This window comes from Cibotium barometz, chromosome 1 (assembly GCF_041138505.1).
Source record: "Cibotium barometz isolate CiBa-2024 chromosome 1, ASM4113850v1, whole genome shotgun sequence".
Classification (NCBI taxonomy): domain Eukaryota; kingdom Viridiplantae; phylum Streptophyta; class Polypodiopsida; order Cyatheales; family Cibotiaceae; genus Cibotium; species Cibotium barometz.
Window position 1 is genome coordinate 63,006,908 of NC_141046.1, and position 21,615 is coordinate 63,028,522.

Below are 21,615 nucleotides of genomic sequence, written 5' to 3' on the forward strand. Positions count from 1 at the left end.
TAAACTCACTCCCTAAGAACTAAAATTTATTAAATCACAAAGATGCACTATCTATGATCTATAACAAAAGGGAGTATAAGTCCTCTTATTATAACTACAACAAGATTATGATACTTTTATTTAATCCCAAGACTTTTACACCAACATTTAAATAATGAAGGCACCCGAGGTTTACACAAACTATCATTACTTCGAGTTAAAAATATGGAACACATTGGCAACAATCACAAGAACCTTGATGAAAAAAACTTGCTATTTAGAATCCTAGTATTTAAAGTTGAATCGAAGTGAAACATTCACCAAAAATTGTCTTATGTTTTTACAAATAGATTATCCACTAGAAAAAAAGGAATTTGCAAGAAGTTAAAAAGACAATATATACTTGAATCACCGAACAAACAAGCCAGCAAATGCAAAGAGAAACGTATAAACTTTAATTAATTTATTATGATAATTTTTTGGAACCAAACAATTAACTCAATACATGAAACACCCTTTTTTTTTTTGGGCAAAACTAACAATAATAAGAGTTTTCAATTAGGTGGAAATTATGCAGCCCTGCTAAGCAGAGTCAGAAACATCTGGTTGCACAAGAAAACTTATTCAGAAACCTTGATGTATCTGAGGATCCTTACTTCTTGAAGATGCACATAACAAGTTTCAAAACATCAAAGCATGATGTTGAATGAGTTGCCATGTGACAGTTTAATGTACCATTAACCATATGTGTGGCTTAGGAACGCATGTTATACACACGTGCTGCGTACATGGGTCAGACATGCACAGCCATGGGAGGTTGAGCAGGTCCAGTGCTGAGAAATGACAGCAGACCACTAGAAGCAGGAACCTCATCATCCAAAAAGAGATCGTCGGGGACACGGAAAGCGGCATGGATGCAGATGATGGCAAACCCTAACATGGCAGCAGAGATGAGCACAGATCCGACATTGGTCATGAAGATAACCACAACGGAGAGAAGTCCCATGACGGCAAGGACTTCCCTTTCGCTGAATGTTCTGTCGAAGAGGGTGAGGGGAGTGGTCCTGATGAGGTATGCGAAGATCCAAGCTGCAAGAAGTCCACAGAGCAGAAAAAGAGAGACAGGGTTAGAGATTAGCGTTAGGGCGAGTACCGCAGTGAAGAGGAGGGCGTAATTGAGGCGGAAATGGGCGCAGTTCTTGCGGATCCGCCTGCCCGCTTCGGCCACAGAATCTGGCTTGGCGAAGGATGAGCGGTCCACGAGCTCTCGCCATGGCCGGCTCTGCGAGACGGCGTGCTGCCAAGTATCTGAGATGCGGCCCAGGAAGACGCGGGCGGCTGCCCTTGACGACGCCATCGCTGCTGTCGGAGCAACCGCTCCTACAACTGCTGCTTCAGGGACAGTGGCAGGGGCTTCTTGATTCGTCATCGCCATGGACGCAAGAACAAACTATGCAACACAGATGCGAAGCCGAGGTATGCACTCGACGAATAGATGGACGTGAGGTACCGACACCTGCACAGTGGAGATGTGTGAACGTGTGCACTTTCTTCCCACGCACTAAAATTGCAGGTTTATGTTTTATTTGTTTCAAAAGAAATCTTTGTAAATCTTATTACAATGCAATATATATATATATATATATATATATGAATAAACAGGGCAACGGCGTAAATGTGCTGGAGGAGCTGTAGAGGGGCAACAATTTGCAATTTGCAATTGGGGGAGGTGGCAGACAGCTGTAGAGGGGCGAGAATTTGCAATTTGCACAACTGGCGGAGGTGGCAGGCAGCTGTAGAGGGGCGACAATTTACAATTGGCGGTGAGCAGTGATGTGGTTAACTACTCCACAGGTTAACATGGTTTCACCCGCCTGACCTACCTAAGGTGTTTTTGCCATCTTAACCACCTGGACCAACACTTATTTTTTGTAAGGCGGTGCTCAAACATATAGAGCGGTCTTTTTTTCCCCTCAGGTTAGTTAAATTAAAAAGGCATCCAAATATATGCTCATAACCTCTAAAAGAGGAAAGATACTCGGTCGTGAGGGTAGTCCCCTCCATGGGTGGCCACTCTCAAAGGGAACTACTTCATACAAGGGGGAGGGGCCTAGGTTTAGCTCCATTTTTTCATCCATTCCAAGCTATTGGGAGTACCCAATATAGCTTGATGTTCAGATTAGGAGGTTTTGAAGCTCTGGATGTGTTTATTTGGTGCTTTTGATTTTGATTTGAATTTCCTTTTGCATTAGGGCATTCTATTCATCCATTGGTAGGACAAAACCTTATTTTTGGTAATTTGCATGAAATTGGAACCAAAGAGGCTTAGGTTTCATTGCTTTAATCCAAGAATTAGCTTAGCAATTGATTGGGAGTGGAATCCACTCTAAAAACATGACCATGGAGCTTCATTATGTTGAATTAGAGTGAAATTATCAATTTTTGTTCACGCATTCATATTTTTTGATAATTTATGCATTATTGGAATTGGTAGACTAAGCAGGCTAAACCATCAAAAACCAATTTAAAAAACACATGATTCGTCACATCACAAACATTAACTAGAATTAAGATTATTAATCACACCCCATCAAGTCCAAAATCTCACACAAATTAGGCCAAACGAGCTCTCGGGTATGAATGTGAGCCCAGAGTCCCGCGTAAAAAGATGTGAGCTTAGACACGTGAGCCGTGAGCTTGGAGACATAAGACGTGAGCTTGGAGACGCGATCTGTGAGTTTAGACATGTGAACCTGCAGACATGAGCCTAGAGATGTGAGTCTTGAGGTAGGTATACCTAATATAGTACATACCAATTATTACGACTATAATAAAGACCCGAGCACACCTAACCCGAGTTTAGACATGTGAAACTGCAGACATGAGCCTAGAGATGTGAGTCTTGAGGTAGGTATACCTAATATAGTACATACCAATTATTACGACTATAATAAAGACACGAGCACACCTAACCATGTCCTTGGAAAATTTCATTGTCGTATAATCTGTACCAAACACAAATTCTTGAGCCTCTGGCTCTGGAACCAATCCAACCAAATCCTACATTATTAAATACAATGGAGGAGGACTCAATGGGAGGTGAAAGTTAGTCTTCCATGATTCATCATAGTGAAGTGATAGGTGATGATTTCACTTCAATCCCCTCAAAGGAACCGCCTCCTAAAGCAAATTCACCCTTATGCCTCTACAAGTCCAAGCCCACCTTTGAGTTAGTACAAACCAAGTGAACAAGCGCACAAATAGCCCCCGTGGAACATAACAAGCCTCTCATAGCCTTCTTGTCCTTGGAAGTCCAATCCAAGTGCCAATAAGTTCTCTTTTACAAGGAAAATCTCAACTTTAGAGATATTTATTTGAGTGGATGTTGGGAACCTAAAAGCCCACACACTTGAACTTGAACAAGAGGAGGATGAGCTGTGCCACATTGAGCACCCTCCCTCCATACCCAAGGCAAAAGAATACCCAAAATTTCCCATGAATATGCTTAGACACTATTTCAAAAGTGATGAAATTAATGTCATGTTACCTATCATTTATAAGCACAAAGCTATCATTTATAAAGGGAACAAGGATTGCTAAGAGGCATAGAGAAGTCCACAAGAGCGATGAAATCAATGTCGTGTTACCTATCATTTATAAAGAAACAAGGATTGCTAGGATGCCTAGAGAAGTCCGCCACTCATAAACACAAGGGTGCTGGTCAAGCTTGCTAACGGGAACACAACCTTTGGGAATCCTTCAAGATGCAAAGATTATGACCTTTGGACTAAGCTTCTACCACACATTCATGGTGATGGCTTTTCATACAAGAGGGTCATATACATGAGAGACACAACACTGGTTCTCATGATTGGGAAACCAATCACATTTATATACACAAGGGTAAAACCAGTCCTTTAAACTTGAAAACTAGGACTGGGTTGATGCATTCTTATAAATGAGCCTTACACGACCGCTCATACTATTTTAGTATATGTGCAGTAGAGAAGCACACACAATGTCAATTGATATCTGTAGAGCTTGTAACAAGATGTTGGATGGTGAAGATGAGGACAATAATATGAGCCCCTCCCAGAACGTGCCGACTCCGAGGATTGAATTCATGTTCGGGCAACCATAGACACTCTTTTAGAGAAGCTTGGGATAAGGTCTACGCACGATTGGATGGTGTAGGAATCACATATGGATTTCAGCTAGTGATTGTGTAATTAGTTGGTAGAAAAGAACTGCAACACTGGAGCTTCCCCATGGGATGGTTACCCTTGGCAGATGAGGTCACTCCAACCTATTAAAACATCCCTAGTCTCGTCCTCCACTTATAAGCCATCACCTCAAGTAACCACTCAACAACCCTCTTGCCTCACTGCATCGACCACCCCCTGAAACCCTTATGGAGATTCAAAACCTTGCCAGTGAAGACCAGGACTACCCCCCCATCAACCTCAACAACCCTTCAAGGAGGTCACTGACTAGGTACCCAAGAGTATCCTAGCTAGCTAAGAAAATAATGATGCCTAAGAAAAGACTTTGGCAACCACCATTTAGCTAGAAACCTACCCATGGGTGAAGATTTGCCAAGTAGGAGCCCCAAGCAATAGAGTTTTACCCACACCCCGAACCTCATTGGACCCCGTAAAAGATGTTAGAACCTCAAGGCTTCTACGACCCTTCCATTTGGGTCCCAAAAACCTTATAGTATGTGCATCCCAACCTCTAAAAAAGCTAAAGAGAGTCAAGCGGTGGCCTCAAACCCTAGTTTAAGCCTAGTAACCAACATTTTATTGGGTCCCTAGGCTATTAAAAGTGCAAGGCTTCTATAAAGGGAACCCTTAGATTTGGGTTCTGAAGTCAAGAAAACTTGCACCACAAGCCTCTGCCACTACACACCACAAACCTTTACAACTATGCCATCAAAACCAGATGGAGTGGAGACCAAAAGCTATGCCTTTGACGATAACCCCAAAGCTTAAACATGGATAGAGAGTAGTGAGTTCCATCTTGACTCATGTGTCAACACCATCTTTAGAGAAGTCAAATGAGTCCATGGACGCCAAGCAACAAGAGGCAATACCTTGCCCATATATAGTGGCCTTACCCATCCATGTTTCCACATCAAAGAAGAGCCACCCATGATGCCAAACCCCAAAGAGAGTAGTGCACAAGTTTTCATGGCACCATCGAGTAACCCAAAGGTTTAAAAATTTTACCATGACCCCACAATACATGTGTGTGCCATGCTACAATGCCAACTCGTTAGCCGGAACTGGAAAGACAAAGCTCAATCAAGTGTGTGCCAGCAAAGCCCACGATAGTGATGTCAAAGCTTTTGTGTGGATGGGCTAGTGACTCTTTACCTGTGCTCGGCAAGAGGCCACATGGTAAGCCAAAACCTTAAAACTCTATTATACATATGTAACGTAGCACTTCTTATTAATTGTACATATAGATATATCCATGAATGATTAAAAACTTGAAACCTAAAACAAAACAAAAAACGAGAAAATACTAAGAAACACACATGCACCTGCATGCATAGAACACATACACACACCCACACCCTTACATCCATATACACACACAAAGCGATCATGGTGGACATAGATTAAGCAACATAATTAAGGTGGATTAAACCACACTAAGAACTCCATAAGAGAGAGAGAGAGAGATTGCACACTCAACACAAGTTCTATTGCATTATTACATTCACAATTAACCATACAATGATATAGGCTTTCTAGCCTTATCCCACTTTACATGTCATCATCCATGTGGCACTCCCTTTTCCACTCTTTTGGTCAACACTCACACACCATACAATATTACATGTGGTATTCTTATCTTGCCACAATATCTTGCACCTTTAGGGTGCTTTCCCAAATACACACAACACCGCGATTACATCTCTCAACACCCCCTCTTAATCGAGGTGTTCCACAACTCACCCATCATCCATCACCCATATCAATGTAGCATTGCACAAACGCAATCGCTACCTCTCAACACTCCCCCTCAATGATACATTGGAGTGTCCGTCAACCAATCATGTGTGTGTGTGTCTACCATCTTAGACACCAAGTCCATTTTGAGCCGACTCGCTCACAGCAGAACCACTAAGTCCGATTTGAACATAGAAGTTCGGGTGGAAACCAACCCATGCGCATGCACCTCACACGTGCATCACTCATGCACACATCATGACAACCATTTTGAGCTTCTCGGTGAGCTCGGGCAGGGCAACCCTCATACCAATGGGTGATTACAAAATTTTTCGTTTTGAGCACGTAGGCTCGGGGACGATTTGCCCATCATTAATTATGGCTTGGGGACGATTTGCCCATCATTAATTATGGGTGAAAAAAAATTACAAAGCCTTTTTGGGCAAAGCTGGGTAGCAGACCCACATGTGAAGTAACTTTTATTGTTACATCATAAAACAAAAACCAATCCAAATTTATAACTCCTTACACCATGCGAACAAGGCTTTCAAAAGAAGTATGTGTGTGAATAAACCCTTGTTTAAGTGTGTTTTACACCACACATCACACATGAAACCTTATCTTTCTATCTTATGCCTGTTTTTTTTTAATTAAAAAAATGTGAGCCACACTTTCTTTGCTCACAATGGCGACCACCGTCCCTGTGCTGTATCATTTTCAACCAAAAACATCACTTGTTAACAGCCATTCTAGCTTTTCGGATTCCCCTGCTTGAACTTGTCCTAGAGATCAATGTCCTTGAACGGGTCCTCTTTCTCACCATCGTCCGCCTTGTTCATGTTGTGCACCGAGGGCCTTGTGGGGCTCTGTGGGTGCCCGACTGTCCTCTTCGCAACATCAACGCCACTAGGGGAAGATGTGAAAGAAACCTCGACCAACCTCAATTTCGTCTTCATCTTAAGAAGCTCCCTAGACAGGTGTAAGCAATTACCTTGCCATCTATCATGGCATATCTTGTGCATGTTCTCATTGTTGGGACGATGTCCATAGTTACAAGAATGTGCATCCAAAAGCTTCAGTCCTTGCACCTTTAAAGGCTAAACATGAGTTGTACCTAGACATAAAGAGCTACATAGAACAGGACTATAAGGATTCGCAAGTTTCCAAACAAACTTCAATTAAAATTGTTATTAAAATTGTTAAAGGTCCGAGTGTGCCATTAATGGTACACATTGGGCACTCTTGAAAAAGCTGAAAGCCAAGAAGAGGATGAAAGTGAATGGGAATATGAGACCGAAACAAGATCTGAAGCTGAAACAATAGCTGAAACATCCATGGTTCCACTTGAAGATTTTATCATGGTATGGTTAGATTTCCATACAGGCAATGATGTTAAGCATAAACGCGCCCTCGAGCTAGTCATAACATCATGACTATAGACACTTGGGTGTCATTGGGACAGCCTAAAATCATCCTTAAAGACAATGGTCTTGCAAGAGGTGCCAATGGACAAAACATTAAAGTTCTAGGTTATTTTAGCTATGCTACTCAAACAATCAATGGAAATGTGAAATTTAGATTCCATGTTACCCTAGATTCCCTTGAGTATGATGTCGTTCTTGGTGGAACTTGGATACGTGACACTCGTTGTATTCAATTGATAAATCAATGCAAACAATCACCTTGAACACTCCTGTAGGCATTGTGCGATTGCTATTACAGGAGGAAGAGACCTTAGAGGAGCTGGAATTTACAACATATCTTACTGATAATATCCCAAGAATTATGGTTGGATTAGAACTTTCCACTAGACTCACCACAATTCAAGCACATCTTTATCCACAACGAGAGAAAAATCTCATAACCCTCAAGTTATGGGATTTGTTAGGTCAACCAACACTCACGGCTTATCCTGAAAAAATTCCATTTACACAAGACTTGAACATGCCATGTTTGGGGTACTTTGAACATACTATGTAGCTCAAGGCTACTACGAAGGTGCCAATCCAATTTGGATGGCTCGATCATCAAAGTCTCTTCCTCAATGCAACACTCAAATGCCAAGGAAGCATAAAAGTACTCCACAACACTGTCCACAAAATCCTATGCGAGTTTCTCAAAAACTCCAGCAACTCAACAAGTGTGGATACCAAAAAAATTACTGCCAGCACAAGGGTATTACAAAGGTCATACCAAAGCTTGGATTCCCAAGCGCATCAAGAAATCACGCAAACCTGCTCAAAGAAAGAAGCCTCAAGGGCATCAACCATTAACTCCTAATGTTCATCAAAGATGAATGCCTGTGCACGTGCTTCAGGAACAAGGTTATTATGATGGTAATACCTTCATATGGTTGCCAAAATCGAACAAAGTGAAGACAGCCTCACCAACGGACTTCAACCCCAACAGTTTCACCTAAAGTTTGAGAAGAATGGAGACCCAAGCAACACCAAGCAAGCCACTCAACCTATCTCGTGCATATAACACATACACAAGAGCTTGCTTGCTCAGTCAACCCTAATGGCAACCAACCAAAAGCCTTACCTACCGCCTTGACAACAATTGAGCCACAAATTCAAGAACAATACCCACTTATGCAACAAATACTTATGAGTGCATCAAAGAAACTCACAATGCTCTTTTCACCCCTTTGGATGAAAAGCATAAGTGCGGACGCTACGCCGCAGACATAAGAACCTATTCTCTCAAATACGGAGTAGACACAAGAACCTATTGCTCACAAGGTGGTAGTTTTTTTTTTAAATCACGCTTAAAGCGTTCACGCACTAACACTTCATGGCTTAATCCCTTCATGCCTTAACACTTCACACTTTAAGCTTTCACGGATTATGCTTCACGGCATAAACTAATTACTCTGCTAATTCCCCACATCACTCCACTGTTGTTATTGCTCACTTTACTAACACTCTTCCCATCATCCCCAAAAAAAAAATCACAGTATGTCCTACCTGCTCTGCAAAATGGTAGAATATCACAAAAAACTATCTTCACTAGCCAATATATTTTGGTTAAGCTTATGGCTTACTATTCTTTTGGCTAAGTTAATGTAACTGCTCCATGAGTACATATCCATACTCATGCACTGGAGATCATTTGCACCCAAAACTCATCATCGACAACCTTTCGGGTACATCTCTGGATGGGGGGGCCATGGTAGGCGAAAGCTTGGTCAGTGGTATAACCCATCGCCTAGAATTTTTCTTCAAATTGCAAACCTCTCCAAACGAAGCTAGAATCTTCACAACACATTGATCTCTAATCCTTGGTGAAGATATCTAAATTAGCCTCGCAAGTCAACGTACTTCTTTAATGCCTTGCCAATAAGTGGCTACTTCAACAAGCAACAACTCAATAAGAGTCCAATTGACTCCTTTAATGTACTTCATGTTTATTTTCTTCATAGAGTACTTAAATATACATAAAAGCATAAAAGCACATGGGAAGAAGCATGTGGGAACAGGTCCTACTCAACAACATTTCACAAGAATCATGCCACAAAAATGGACATCATCGAAGGCCAATTTCTTTAAATGATGAATGTCGCTTCAATGAATTAGATGAGGAACTAAGAATCACAATCTTGTTCTGATGATTTTGTCTACGTTCCTCCGGATCCTTCCTTCTCTTCTCCCCCATCATTAACATCTCTTAGTTTCCCAACTAACACAAAGCCCATGTAATTCTGCTTATGATAGCTAAAAAAACAAATTGAGCAAAAAATATTTTTTAACAAAAAAAAAGCTCACAAAAATATAAAAATGTAATATTCACAAAAACCCCACCACCCCCACCCGTTAGGAATTCCTGCTAATCTTTAACCTTTTCATTAACTAACTAGTCTTTCTTATTCCTTCTGGAGGAACAACGAGCATTAAACGTCACTCAGCATCCAAAGCCATCAACAAAGCTTGCCAATTCTCCCCACACAAAGGTCTTCAAACGTGATCACAAAAAGGACACGATCGGCAACAGGAAGGGGGAAATATTAACCCATTCCTAGGGTTAACAAGAGCTACTACCATTATCTTATATCAAGGAGTCAAGGTGGATACACCAAAAGGTCATACATTCAAGATATGAAGCAATGGTGTCCAAATCTATAACTTGGACGGGCGCCCGTAATGGTCTTATGGAATATTTATGGTGATTTCCACTTCTAGAGCGTGTGGTAGTAAGTTAGGATGAAGTCCCAAGTGATGTACTTTAACATTAGGCCTATTATGAGCCTAAAGTGCCCAGCTGGCCACAATTTAAGTGAGTGTGTACACTTATGGTGATGTATATAAGTGAATATCTCTCATAATACAAAGGACTCTCCCATTGTGCAATAGAGTCTTGCTCTTGCTAATCTCTCTCTCTAATGCATGCTAGTGAGTGTATGTGAGTGAAGTGAGGTGAGAGGAGGGACAAGTACACGTAGTACAACACGCGGCAGTGTGACAACGCTCGCGGGAGGTGCGGTGGAATTGCTTCTTAATGAGTTGTAGAGCTTGGAGACCTCAAGGGTTACAAGCTCGGCCATTGGAAATATCCTCACACGACAGTTGCAGTTCACCAGGTAATCTCTTGTTGGATGTGTTTCAAGGGGGGTTTGGGTGAGCCATAACAATGAGTGCATATTGATGGTGGGTGTTGGGATAGCTCACATAGCTCTCATAGACATATGAGCTCATATTGATGGTGGGTTCTCGGATAGCTCATATAGCTCCCATAGCCATATGAGCTCATATTTATGGTGGTGTTGGATAGCCCATATGGCTCTCCCATAGTCATGGGGTTAACCAGCCCAAGTTCCCAACATCTCTTTAATGTGAGCAGGAGTGCCCTCGTTAGTATAGCACCCACCAGATAGTGAGGTATCTCCTAGAGCATTTCTCCCACACTTAGAACAATTCGCTTGGTAGCACCTCATAATAACATAGTGTTCAATCAATGCGAGCTTCTTAAACTACACATTGGGGAACACTTTGAGGTAGCATAAAGACTGGGTTTGAGTTTCAACACTTTAAGGTAGCATAAAGACTGGGTTTGAGTTTCAACACACATTATATTATAAGTATCCTATCACCATCATGATAATGAGAGGTATGAGGAGGTACAATTCTTGTAGCCAAACACTAAAACTTCATAAATACAAAATGTAGAAATACAACATACTAATAATGGCTCTCAATATCCTCTAGCAAGAAAGCATGGTGATTGTGGGCATATTCACAAAGAGAAGCTCTTCTAGTTACCATGCTACATGTGGACCAATGGGCATGATGTAGACATGGTAAGGGGATTCCATCCACATAATGATGTTTTGTCAAGGATCATGGCACTTGAAAGAGAAAGAGAAACCAACTCCTTTGTTAAAGTTTGTTAAAGGAAATGATAGAAAACCACTCCATAGGCTTACATAATGATGTTTCGTCATGGGTCAGGGCACTTGAAAGAGAAACTAACTCCTTTGTTAAAGGAAATGATAGAAAACCACTCCATGGGCTTACTAAAATACCCTTTAATATTTTTGAGGGATGCTAATATGTACCTCATTCATTGGTATAAGAGATTGATATACTAACACCTTAACATGTAATTATAGACTCTTACTCACTTACTTGGGACATTCACCATGCCTAGTGAGCTTGTGATGGATTGATGGGATTGGGAATATGGTACAAGCATGTCTAGAATTACACAGCCATTGTATTAGTTATCAGGATGACCATAGTTTCCATTTTTTAGTCCTAGATGACATGTGGTGGCGGCGAGTCCCCACAAATCTTAGATCACACTTCTTTCAAGACGTGGAGTCTTCAAACATCATCCCAACCACATGCATCCTCCCGCCCATGTCCATATTCTCCACCACACCCATTAGGATTCATTGCACCAAAGATGACACACTATTTGGCTCCACCATACCCTCTAAGCCATTTAAGCATCATCCCAACCACCTACATCCTCTCACCCATGTCCATATCCTCCACCACACCCATTGGGACTCATTGCACCATAGATGACACACTTTTTGGATCCACCATACCCTCTAAGCCATTCAAAAGCATCATTCCTTCCCTCATGTGCAAGATTACATGGCTTCCTCTTTTGATATAGCCGTCAGACCTCCTATCACTTGAGATTGTTGTTTTATTTGATAACCTATTATGTTTGAACTGCAAAGAGGCTTTTTAGTCTTTGATTATTATTATAGTATTCTACTAGTTGCAATGGAGAGAGAGAGAGAGAGAGAGAGAGAGAGCTATCATGTGTCTTGTGGCAAAAAAAATTTGATAGAACCATCACTTGGTATATCATTTGGTAGAAATACCATTTTTGTTGTTAATCGATTAATGATTGTGATGTTAAAATATGGAATCTTTTAGTGTAAGCTTTGGTAGAAATGACAATTTGGTTATAAGAAGAGTGATGATTATAATAAGGGATATTATAACATGAGTACATGGGAAGAAATTTCAAATTTGGATTCAACTTACTTTATTTGTGATGGAGAGAGAGAGAGAGAGAGAGAGAGAGAGAGAGAGAGAGAGAGAGAGAGAGAGAGAGAGAGAGAGAGAGCTATCATGTGTTTCGTAAAAGAATACATTTGGAAGAATCATCACTTGGTATATCATTTAAATACCATTTTTACTATTAATGGAGTGAATATGATAAAATATAGAACATAATAACATGTATATATAGGAAGGGAGACTCTAAAATTAGATTCAACTTAATTTGTTGTGATGTGGGTGTGTGTGTGTGTGTGTGTGTGTGTGTGTGTGTGTGTGTGAGAGAGAGAGAGAGAGAGGGTGGTAGAAGAGAAATAGAGAAATGTGGAGAGACATATGAAGAGGTAGAGAGATAGAGGGTGGTAAAGAAACAGATAGAGAGAGATAGAGTGAGAGAGTTATATATAGAGAGAGAGAGGTAGAGGGTGGTGGTAGAGAGAGAGTTGGGATACTCACTCAATCCTTTGGGTGTCCCTACCTATTCTTGGTGTTTCTCTAGTTGAATCACTATGGATTCAAGTCTAGTTTACCCTTGGGCTTCCCTTTAGCATACTTATGGATGATGAAGTTTGGATGAAGAAGTTGTAAATGCTGAGGTGGTCTCTTCCTCAAAGCCACTTTGGTGAGACCTTGCCATCACCTTTTCCAAGATGTTTTGTTATATGCTTCCTTCTCATGGATTAACTTTGGGTTGCCCATCTCCTTAGAAGTTGTAGCCTCTAAACGACGACACTTCTTCTCCACGGGATTGTTATATGCTGCTCATGGATTAGCCTTGGTTTGCCCCGTCTCCTTAGAAGGTGTAGCCTCTAAACGGGATTGGGATACTTACCTAATCCTTTGGGTGTTCCTACCTATTCTTACTATTCCCTTGATTGATTTATTAGGGATTCAAGTTCAGTTGCCCTTGAGATTTCTTATGGATAGAGGAAGTTGTAAATGTTGAAGTGTGGTGTCTTTCTCAGAGCCACTTTGTATGGTGGCCTTGCCCCCCCATCAACTTTTCCAACATATTTTGCTCTACACTTCCTACCATTTATGGTGGATTGGCCTTGAGCCGCCTCGTCCTGAAGTTGTAGCCTTTGCTATCTCTTTTTGCAACCAATCTTTGCTTGGCTTACAATTATGTATTTGCATTGAGATGTATGTATCTTATCCTACCTCTTTGGACACAGAAAAGATTCAAACTTATGGTATGAGTTTCTTCTAGTGTTGAGATTTTCTCTATCCTAGCCTTGTACAAATGATCAACCCCACATCCATTACACAAAGGTGTGATGATGGGGTTTGAAGTTGCATTTCACTAGCTTCTATGAGGACATTATGTCACCTATGTGGGCCTTAACACTATAGTGGTCCCCTTTTGGTCAACTTATTCATATCTCATTCCCTTCCATTGGTTGCATTTATTGGAATACAAAATTAGAAATATTATTCTGAAACATGTAGTAGAATGATATTTTGTTGTGTGCCTCAAGTAACTCTTGAAAAATAAAAGCACTTAGCACATTCATCCATGTGTGACATGAGCATTGGGTCACCCTCTCTCTAGTGTTGTTGTCAATTATCTTTAGTTGACCAATCACCATGGAACACATCGATGAAAATTAATATCTTACTAGGTATTTAGAGTCATAATCTTGGTTTAATCTAGGGAGGGAGGGGCGGTATGGGAGAAGAGGGTGGGTGGAAATTTTTTTTCCAGAGAAGGGGGGGGGGGATATACCCACATGCACCCTCTTACAGGCATGCTTACCTCAAGTGTAGAATTCTTTGGTGTGTATTTTACCACTGGTTTGGACTTGAACAATGTTCTCTCTCTCTCTCTCTCTCTCTCTCTCTCTCTCTCTCTCTCTCTCTCTCTCTCTCTCTCTCTCTCTCTCTCTCTAAAATTGATGAATTACATAAGTGTTCTTCTCTTGTTTATCTTTTCAAAACAAGTTGCAAATACCCATTTGTAAACAGGGTACCCTACAACTCTATAATGCTTTTTTAATAAAATTATAAATATAAAAATTACAAGAATAATCCTCCACCCTTGCTTTACTTGATGATTTATTTTTTATTGTGAACAATAATTATATAAATACACAAATAATAACATGATTACACAAACAATAAATGCTAATCAGAACATATCTATACCAAATCTAAAAACTTTCAAAAATAAAAAATGCAAAAAGTATTTAGAATTTCCTGCATCGTTGGTCCCTTAAGAGTGTCTTGATTGAACCCCAAAAACCCACTCGTCACAAAGTCCTATAGGTAGGACCAAAAAAACCCATCACTCTTAAAAAAGACATAAGCTAGTTGGGACCATACAAGATGGTCTCAAACTTAGCTTAAGATTAAAGCTAACATGGCTATTCTTCATTAATCATCATTAGGCATTATAATAACGGTCCCCGTATAAAAAAGGAAAATGATGGTAATTGATCCCTCCAGGGATGGGGGCATACTACACCATTGAGCTTCAAATTTTGTGACCCAATCGACTGCACCACCGAAGGTATAAGGATTGTGCCTTGTTTGATTTCGCTGACAGAAGTACTCCTAGGTTTTCATCGTTCGCATGTATTAACCAAAGATCTTGACAAGGTAACACTACAGCTGAGTCACATCCATCCCACATCATGTTGGTCTAATGAAATGAAGCTCGTGAGCTTGAAGGCTGTAGAAGTGATTTGAGATGCATGATGGGATGATTCTGTCATGAATTTAGATAATGATGGGATGAGTCCCCAACCATGATGGGCATGATGGGATGAGTCTACCAATGAATGAATGAAGGTATTTATGGGTTGATTCTGTCATGAATGAACACTTGTCCTTAGAACATCTTTGTCTAAGTGTAAGACCAGCCTGAGAATTGAACCTATAGGTCATTCGACGGGTTAAACTTCTCCAGGGTCATTCTGGAATGCTTGAGGAGCCAGCACAGAATGTCATGAAGCCTTCTGGACTGCAAAAGTGGCCAAGCTCTGCCCATTTTGCCTTGGACAGCCCAGATTTAGTTGTAAAGGGCACGCAAATGCATATAGAGAAGAAGTGGGAGAGACCAGTTAGTAGAAGATGCTGAGCTTACAGGAGGCATTTGCTCCCTTGGAAGAAGCAGCCGAGCTCCCTCCAGTGGAAAACTTTATCCGTATCTTGAAAGAATGTAGGAAAAAGAAAAGTCTAGCATATGCTAGGCATGTGCATATGCATATTCATGGCAATGGGCTGGAGACTCATGAAGCGCTTGTGAGCCACCTTGTTCTAATATTCGTGGAATGTGGAAGCATACACAATGCTCAGCAGGTTTTCCATAAGTTGGTGTGTAGAAACGTGTTCGCTTGGAATTGCTTGTTAGAAGGTTACATTGAGTATGGTGATTTCCAGCATGCACTCAACCTGTTCCAGAGAATGCAAGTTGATCTTGTACAGACTAACAGGTATACATTTCAGGTCCTTCTGAAAGCTTGTGCCGCACTAAAATGTGTGAAGAGAGGCCAAGAAATACACACAGAGGTTGCTAGAGAGGGTCTTGAAGTACACCCTTTTATTGGTAGTACGTTGGTGGATATGTACGCCAAGTGTGGCTCACTTGTAGAAGCACGTGAAGTGTTTGACAATCTTTCAAGTCGAGATGTAGTCTTATGGACCGCGCTTATCTCGGGGTATGCTGAACATGGGCTTGGTGAGGAAGCTCTGAGTTGCTTAGAACAGATGCAACTGGAGGGTGTGTCTCCCAATGCTGTTACCTTTGTTTGCAGCTTGAAAGGTTGTGGCAGCATAGGAGCCCTAGACAAGGGCCGAGAAATACATGCTGAGATTGTCAAAGAGGGGCTAGAACAAGATCCTTTCATGGGCAGTGCTTTGGTGGATATGTTTGCCAAGTGTGGATCACTTGCAGAAGCACAAGGAGTGTTTGACATGCTGCCAGTTCGTTGTGTTGTCTCATGGACGGCACTTATCTCAGGGTATGCTGAACATGGACATAGTGAGGAATTGCTGAATCATATAGAAAAGATGAAACTAGAAGGCGTGCCTCCAAATGCAATCACATCTGTTTGCAGTCTAAAAGGTTGTGGGAGCAAAAGAGCTTTAAGCCAGGGCCAAGAGATGCACATTGAAATCATTAAATATGGATTTGAAGGGGATCCTTTTGTGGGGTGTACAGTGATTGATATGTATGTGAAATGCAGCTCATTTGCAAGTGCTTTGAGAGTGTTTGATCAGCTACCCATTCGAAATGTTGTGTGCTGGAATGCACTTATTGCTGGGTACGCTGAGCAGGGACTTACTCATGAAGTGCTGAAGTGCTTTGAAAAGATGCATTTGGAGGGCATATCGCTGGATGCTACCACATTTGTTTGCATGTTGAAAGCTTGTAACAGCAGAGAAACCTTAGACACGGGCCGAGAAATGCATGCTGAGCTAGTCAAGGAGGGATTTGAAAGACATCCTTTTGTTGGCAGCACTTTGGTGGATATGTATGTCAAATGTGGCTCACATGCAGAAGCCCGGCAAGTGTTTGACAAGCTTTCAATGCGAGAAGTAGTCACGTGGACTGCATTGATTGCAGGGTATGCTGAACACAATCTTGGTGAGGATGCATTGAAATGCTATGAACAAATGCAACTAGAGGGTGTTTTGGCCAATTCTGTTACATTTGTATGTGTCGTGAAAGCTTGTGGCTGTGAAGGTGCCATAGACAGAGGTCGAGAAACACACGCTGAGATAGTAAAAAAGGGTCTTGAAAGAAGTCCATTTATTGGCAGTTCATTGGTGGATATGTATGCTAGGTGTAGCTCACTTGTGGAAGCACAAGCGGTGTTCGATGACATGCCGGCTAGGAGTGTAGTGATGTGGAGTGCATTAATAGCAGGATATGCTCGTCAAGGAGAGAGCAAACTTGCCATTGATTTGTTTGAGAAGATGAGAGAGAAAGGCGTACATCCAGAGGAGATCACTTTCTCTAGTGTCCTGGCTGTATGCAGTCATGAAGGTCTGGTGGATAAAGGGTTGATGTATTTTGAGGCTATGATTAGAGAGTATGGTATTACTCCGACTATTGAGCACCACAATTGTATAGTTGATCTTCTTGGCCGTGCAGGCCAACTTCATGTGGCAGTTGCAATGTTGAAGAGTCTGCCTGTACCACCTACTCTTGCGACATGGAATACAGTGCTGGGTGCTTGTAGAAAGTGGGGTAGTGTAGATCTTGGTCGACAAGCCTTTGAATGTGCAGTGAGATTGGATAAAAATCATACTGCAGCTTTTCGTCTCATGTCCAGCATCTATGCAGATGCTCACATGTGGGAGGATGCAAAAAAAATAGATGTGATGAGGGCCAACATGGATGCCCTTAAGGATTCCAAAAAGATGTGGATCGAAATTGGTGGAATAATGCATACCTTCGTGGACGAAGATACACAAGATTCACAAAAACAAGCTCTGTATTCTCGCAAAATGGGGAAGGAAATGTGTATGCCAAATGTGGGCCATGTGTCTTACAACATACATGTCAACACACAAGAAGATGTGTCTTTTGGGCACAACGAGAAGATTGCTCTTGACCTGATACATATTTGCAAGGAGACATCCATACATGTTGTACAAAATAATTGGCTCAGTGATGATTGCCATGCAGCCATTGCACTTATGTCCAAATTAGAGAGCCGTTTGATTATATGCAGAGACACCCACCATTTCCATGTTGTCAATGATGGGAAATGTTCCTGTTGGGCTTATGTATAATGATTTACGAAGCATAGCATGGGGAGTCTTCTAGCCAGCTAGACCAAGGTGCAGCAGGTATTATGTTGCATGCATGGCTGGGTTGCTCAGCTGGGGCATTACTCAGCACTTCAACCTTTCCAGCTTGTATGCACCAAAGCATAGGAGAGCACACAATGCACCCTCTGTGCCATGCAAGCTTGGCAAGGAGAGTCTTAAGAAAAATCTCAGCCTGCTTTGCATACCCTGAACTTTTAAGTTGTATTCAGTGTAGCCCAAGATCTCTTAAGAGGGTCAGGAGGCCTGTGCTGAAGGGAGCCCAGGGTGAGGAGAAACTTTTCACCATCAAAACCTCCACAAGGGACTTGTAGAGGGATTAAAGGACAAGGATAAGAAAGATGGGTGAGGAGAGATTGAGAAACGCAAATCACTGGGTGCAGAGGGGAAATGCCAGTTGTTGAGGATATGGCAGAAACTCCCAAAATGCTCTGTTCCGGAAATGAGAAATGACCGAAACACGTTTGGGGCCCAGAGATCCCTGGAATGGACATCTCTTTCTGGAGACCCCACCATTCGTCTGTGGAGTAAGAACATAGGTGATGCTTCCTTTTCTCAAGGTCTTTGCTTGATGGAGCAGTTGCCAGTTGGTAAGAATCTGCTGCTTCTTTTCTAGTTCAAGACCCAAATTTAAGACACAATTTTCAATCAATAAACCACTCTCATTATTGGCAATATTATCTCTTTGATTAAGACCTTTTCTTAGTATAAAGTCACACGATTCAATTTGGGAGTAGCAGGTTTGGTCTGTTGGAATAGCAGTGGACGGTAGTCAAGAGAGAGTTGTGGGCTTACCTTGAGCTACATCATGCCTACTTGTCACTTGGTGTTGTTCACGTGATTCTTGAGCCCCAACATGGAGGTGTGCTAGGGCTATTTGCCAAGTGGAGGTCCACATTGAGGGGGTGGTTGCAAGAGGAAATGGATCAGAGTATTGTTAGCCACCATCCAGCTAGAAGACGGGCTTCCTTAGTGAGTGTTGTTCCTCAGATTTCCATGTGGATGGGTTTGTCGGACAAGAACCTCACCTGGGGCCATAGCTTATTCTGAGCTCCAACTTTGACTTTCAGGTCCATTAGGCCTAAGGCTTTTGTTGTCACTGATCTTTGTATGAGGGCCTCAGCCTACAGCATAGAATTTCGACAAGGTCCAATACTCGAACCAGTGGGGACTGGCTTCTTTGAGGCCTTGGATGGTTCGGGGCTGTCATCTTTTCTTTCTTTGTTGGGCGTTTTTGAAACTCCCATATATACTTGAAGTCTTTTCCAGTGCCATGATTTTTTCTTCATCCATACATAACAAACATGATGGTTTGAGCATAACAATGGAAAGACTTTTAAAGGTTCCATGTTTATGAAGTTTAAAAGATCACTTTCACAGACAGCTTAAAACTTAGCAATCTTCAGTATGGAAGGCTAATCTAATTCACACTAAAAGAGTATTATCATGTGAAACGATTTCATTTACCATCCACACATTTACAACACTAATGCTAAAACAAAATAATTTTTATTATAGTTTGAACTTCAACCTGTTTTTCCCCCAATCTGAATTCAACCTGTTTTCCCCCCATCTGAATTGGGGTTCACTACTTGGTCATGTGTTTGGCAAATTTGTGAGAATGGTGAAACCCCATGGTTGTTTGTATGCAGACCAAATATTTTTGTACTATATTTCCTTACTACATTGCTAGACATTTGTATTTGTACTATATTTCCTTACTACATTGTTAGACATTTTCATATAAGATGTACTTCACACATAATGTTTGAGCCTGTGTGGTATAAAAAGATTTTTGGACAGAATCTTTTTTTTTTTGCATTGCTTTATATTGCTTTCAAAATTTATCAACTCATTTGAATTGAATATTCAAATTAATGCAATTTCACGAGTCACGTGTTTGTGTCATTTGTGTATGTCAATCAGACAAATCACACAAGAGTGCGAGTGACAGTGGGCATTTTTTTAATATAAAAATGCTCATAACATGGTTTTCTCATGGCCATTTATCTTCTAGGGCCATGCAAGTTGCAAATGAATTTAATGCTTGCAAAGCTCTTGCATTTCCATGCCCACAAGCTACCGTCATGCTAATTGCACTAGCGAAGTTTAAGATGGAAAAACCCAAAACCTAACTGTGCCAATTTTGGCACATTTAGGTTAACTTGCCAAGTTCCTTCCTAGTATGTCATGTGCTGTAGCTATATTTCTCTCCATTACAAGAAGAAAATTAAAAACCATACCTTATTGTGGGTGTGAATTTTCTTTGAAAGGGTTATAGAGTGTGTCCATGTCATGCATGAAATGATGTGTTTGAGTGATGTATTTGCACATAAGGTTGTGCCTACAAGACTTTCTGCTCTCTTGTTCATCCACATGTATATGTTAATCTATTTTTGTTTGACACATCCACACATACATTGCGGCGGCCAGCCTAAGACATAGGCACAGGCCTCAGTTTTGAAGGGGGATCCCATTATTTTGTGTGAAGGGCAGAATTTGGACTTGCATCTATTACTTCAAATTCGCACTAAAGGGCCAAATTTGGATTGCATTTATTACCTCAAACTTGAAAGGCCCCCCTAAAGGATTTTTTGAGCTAGATTCTTTCTTTTAAAGAGCAAAATTTTGGTGCTGCTATTTGAAGGGTAGAAAGCCCAAGGATGAGATATCATCCTCGTTCCGGAAGTTCACAAATCTTGTGCACAGCTTTAGTTTCAGCAATTCATAGTGTAGCTACTAATGTGGCATAGAGGGCCTCCATTTTAACAAGTAGCAAGCCCCAGTGGCAAGACCATGGGCCCTTGGTAGGTAAAACTCCTTATTTTCATGAATCACCATTTGGCACCTAGCAGCTTTAGCTGGGGTAGCCATCCATGGGCACTAGCTTTCACACCATGATCAGGTATTGGCTTGTGTACAACAAAAAGAACTCCCTCAATTGCTATTAGAGCTGACCAACAACATGAGCCTCAACCAGAGCGATTTCTACGTTCGCCTTCTCGTGTAGCATCAAGTTGATTCAACTCAACAACTATGGGACTTGCATCAGATTTCATTAGGTCATGGGACTCACATTTAGATACCTAGAAGGTTTCATGGACATGCATGCTAGAAATCTCATCCATGTTCTGTCCAAAACTGCATGGCAGAGGTAGGTGCTTGTGGGGAACAAAAGTCTGGAATACCACTAAAAGTCTTTCTTCTAGAAAATCAAGCTAAAGGGGCAGGTCACACATACTACAAAACAGTTTGTGTGCAAACTAGCTAAACAGGCACAAGTCACCACTCATAACTCACTGCTCAACATGAAAAGGAAAAAGACAAAATTTTGCAGATGTTTGTAGCATATTTAAAGCTCTCTAATTACCTTGGTCAACCTA

The 21,615-nt window shown here is 41.3% G+C and overlaps 1 protein-coding gene and 1 pseudogene across 2 annotated transcripts; one reads left to right on the forward strand and one right to left on the reverse strand.

Moving 5' to 3' along the window:
* Positions 1 to 422: 422 nt before the first annotated feature.
* LOC147642299 (PRA1 family protein B2 pseudogene) lies at positions 423 to 1,531 on the reverse strand (annotated as a pseudogene). Its single transcript, XR_015266937.1, has one exon. The product of XR_015266937.1 is annotated as a PRA1 family protein B2 pseudogene (transcript).
* A 14,769-nt stretch (positions 1,532 to 16,300) lies between these two features.
* On the forward strand, positions 16,301 to 18,196 carry LOC147642300 (pentatricopeptide repeat-containing protein DOT4, chloroplastic-like). Its single transcript, XM_086806453.1, has one exon. The coding sequence runs from the start codon at positions 16,301 to 16,303 to the stop codon at positions 18,194 to 18,196; it is 1,896 nt and encodes a 631-aa protein (XP_086662579.1).
* Positions 18,197 to 21,615: the final 3,419 nt, after the last annotated feature.

Bases quoted from the DNA above. Each gene is read 5' to 3' on its own strand.
- LOC147642300 (XM_086806453.1), top strand. From the start codon at position 16,301: ATGGGCAGTGCTTTGGTGGATATGTTTGCCAAGTGTGGATCACTTGCA.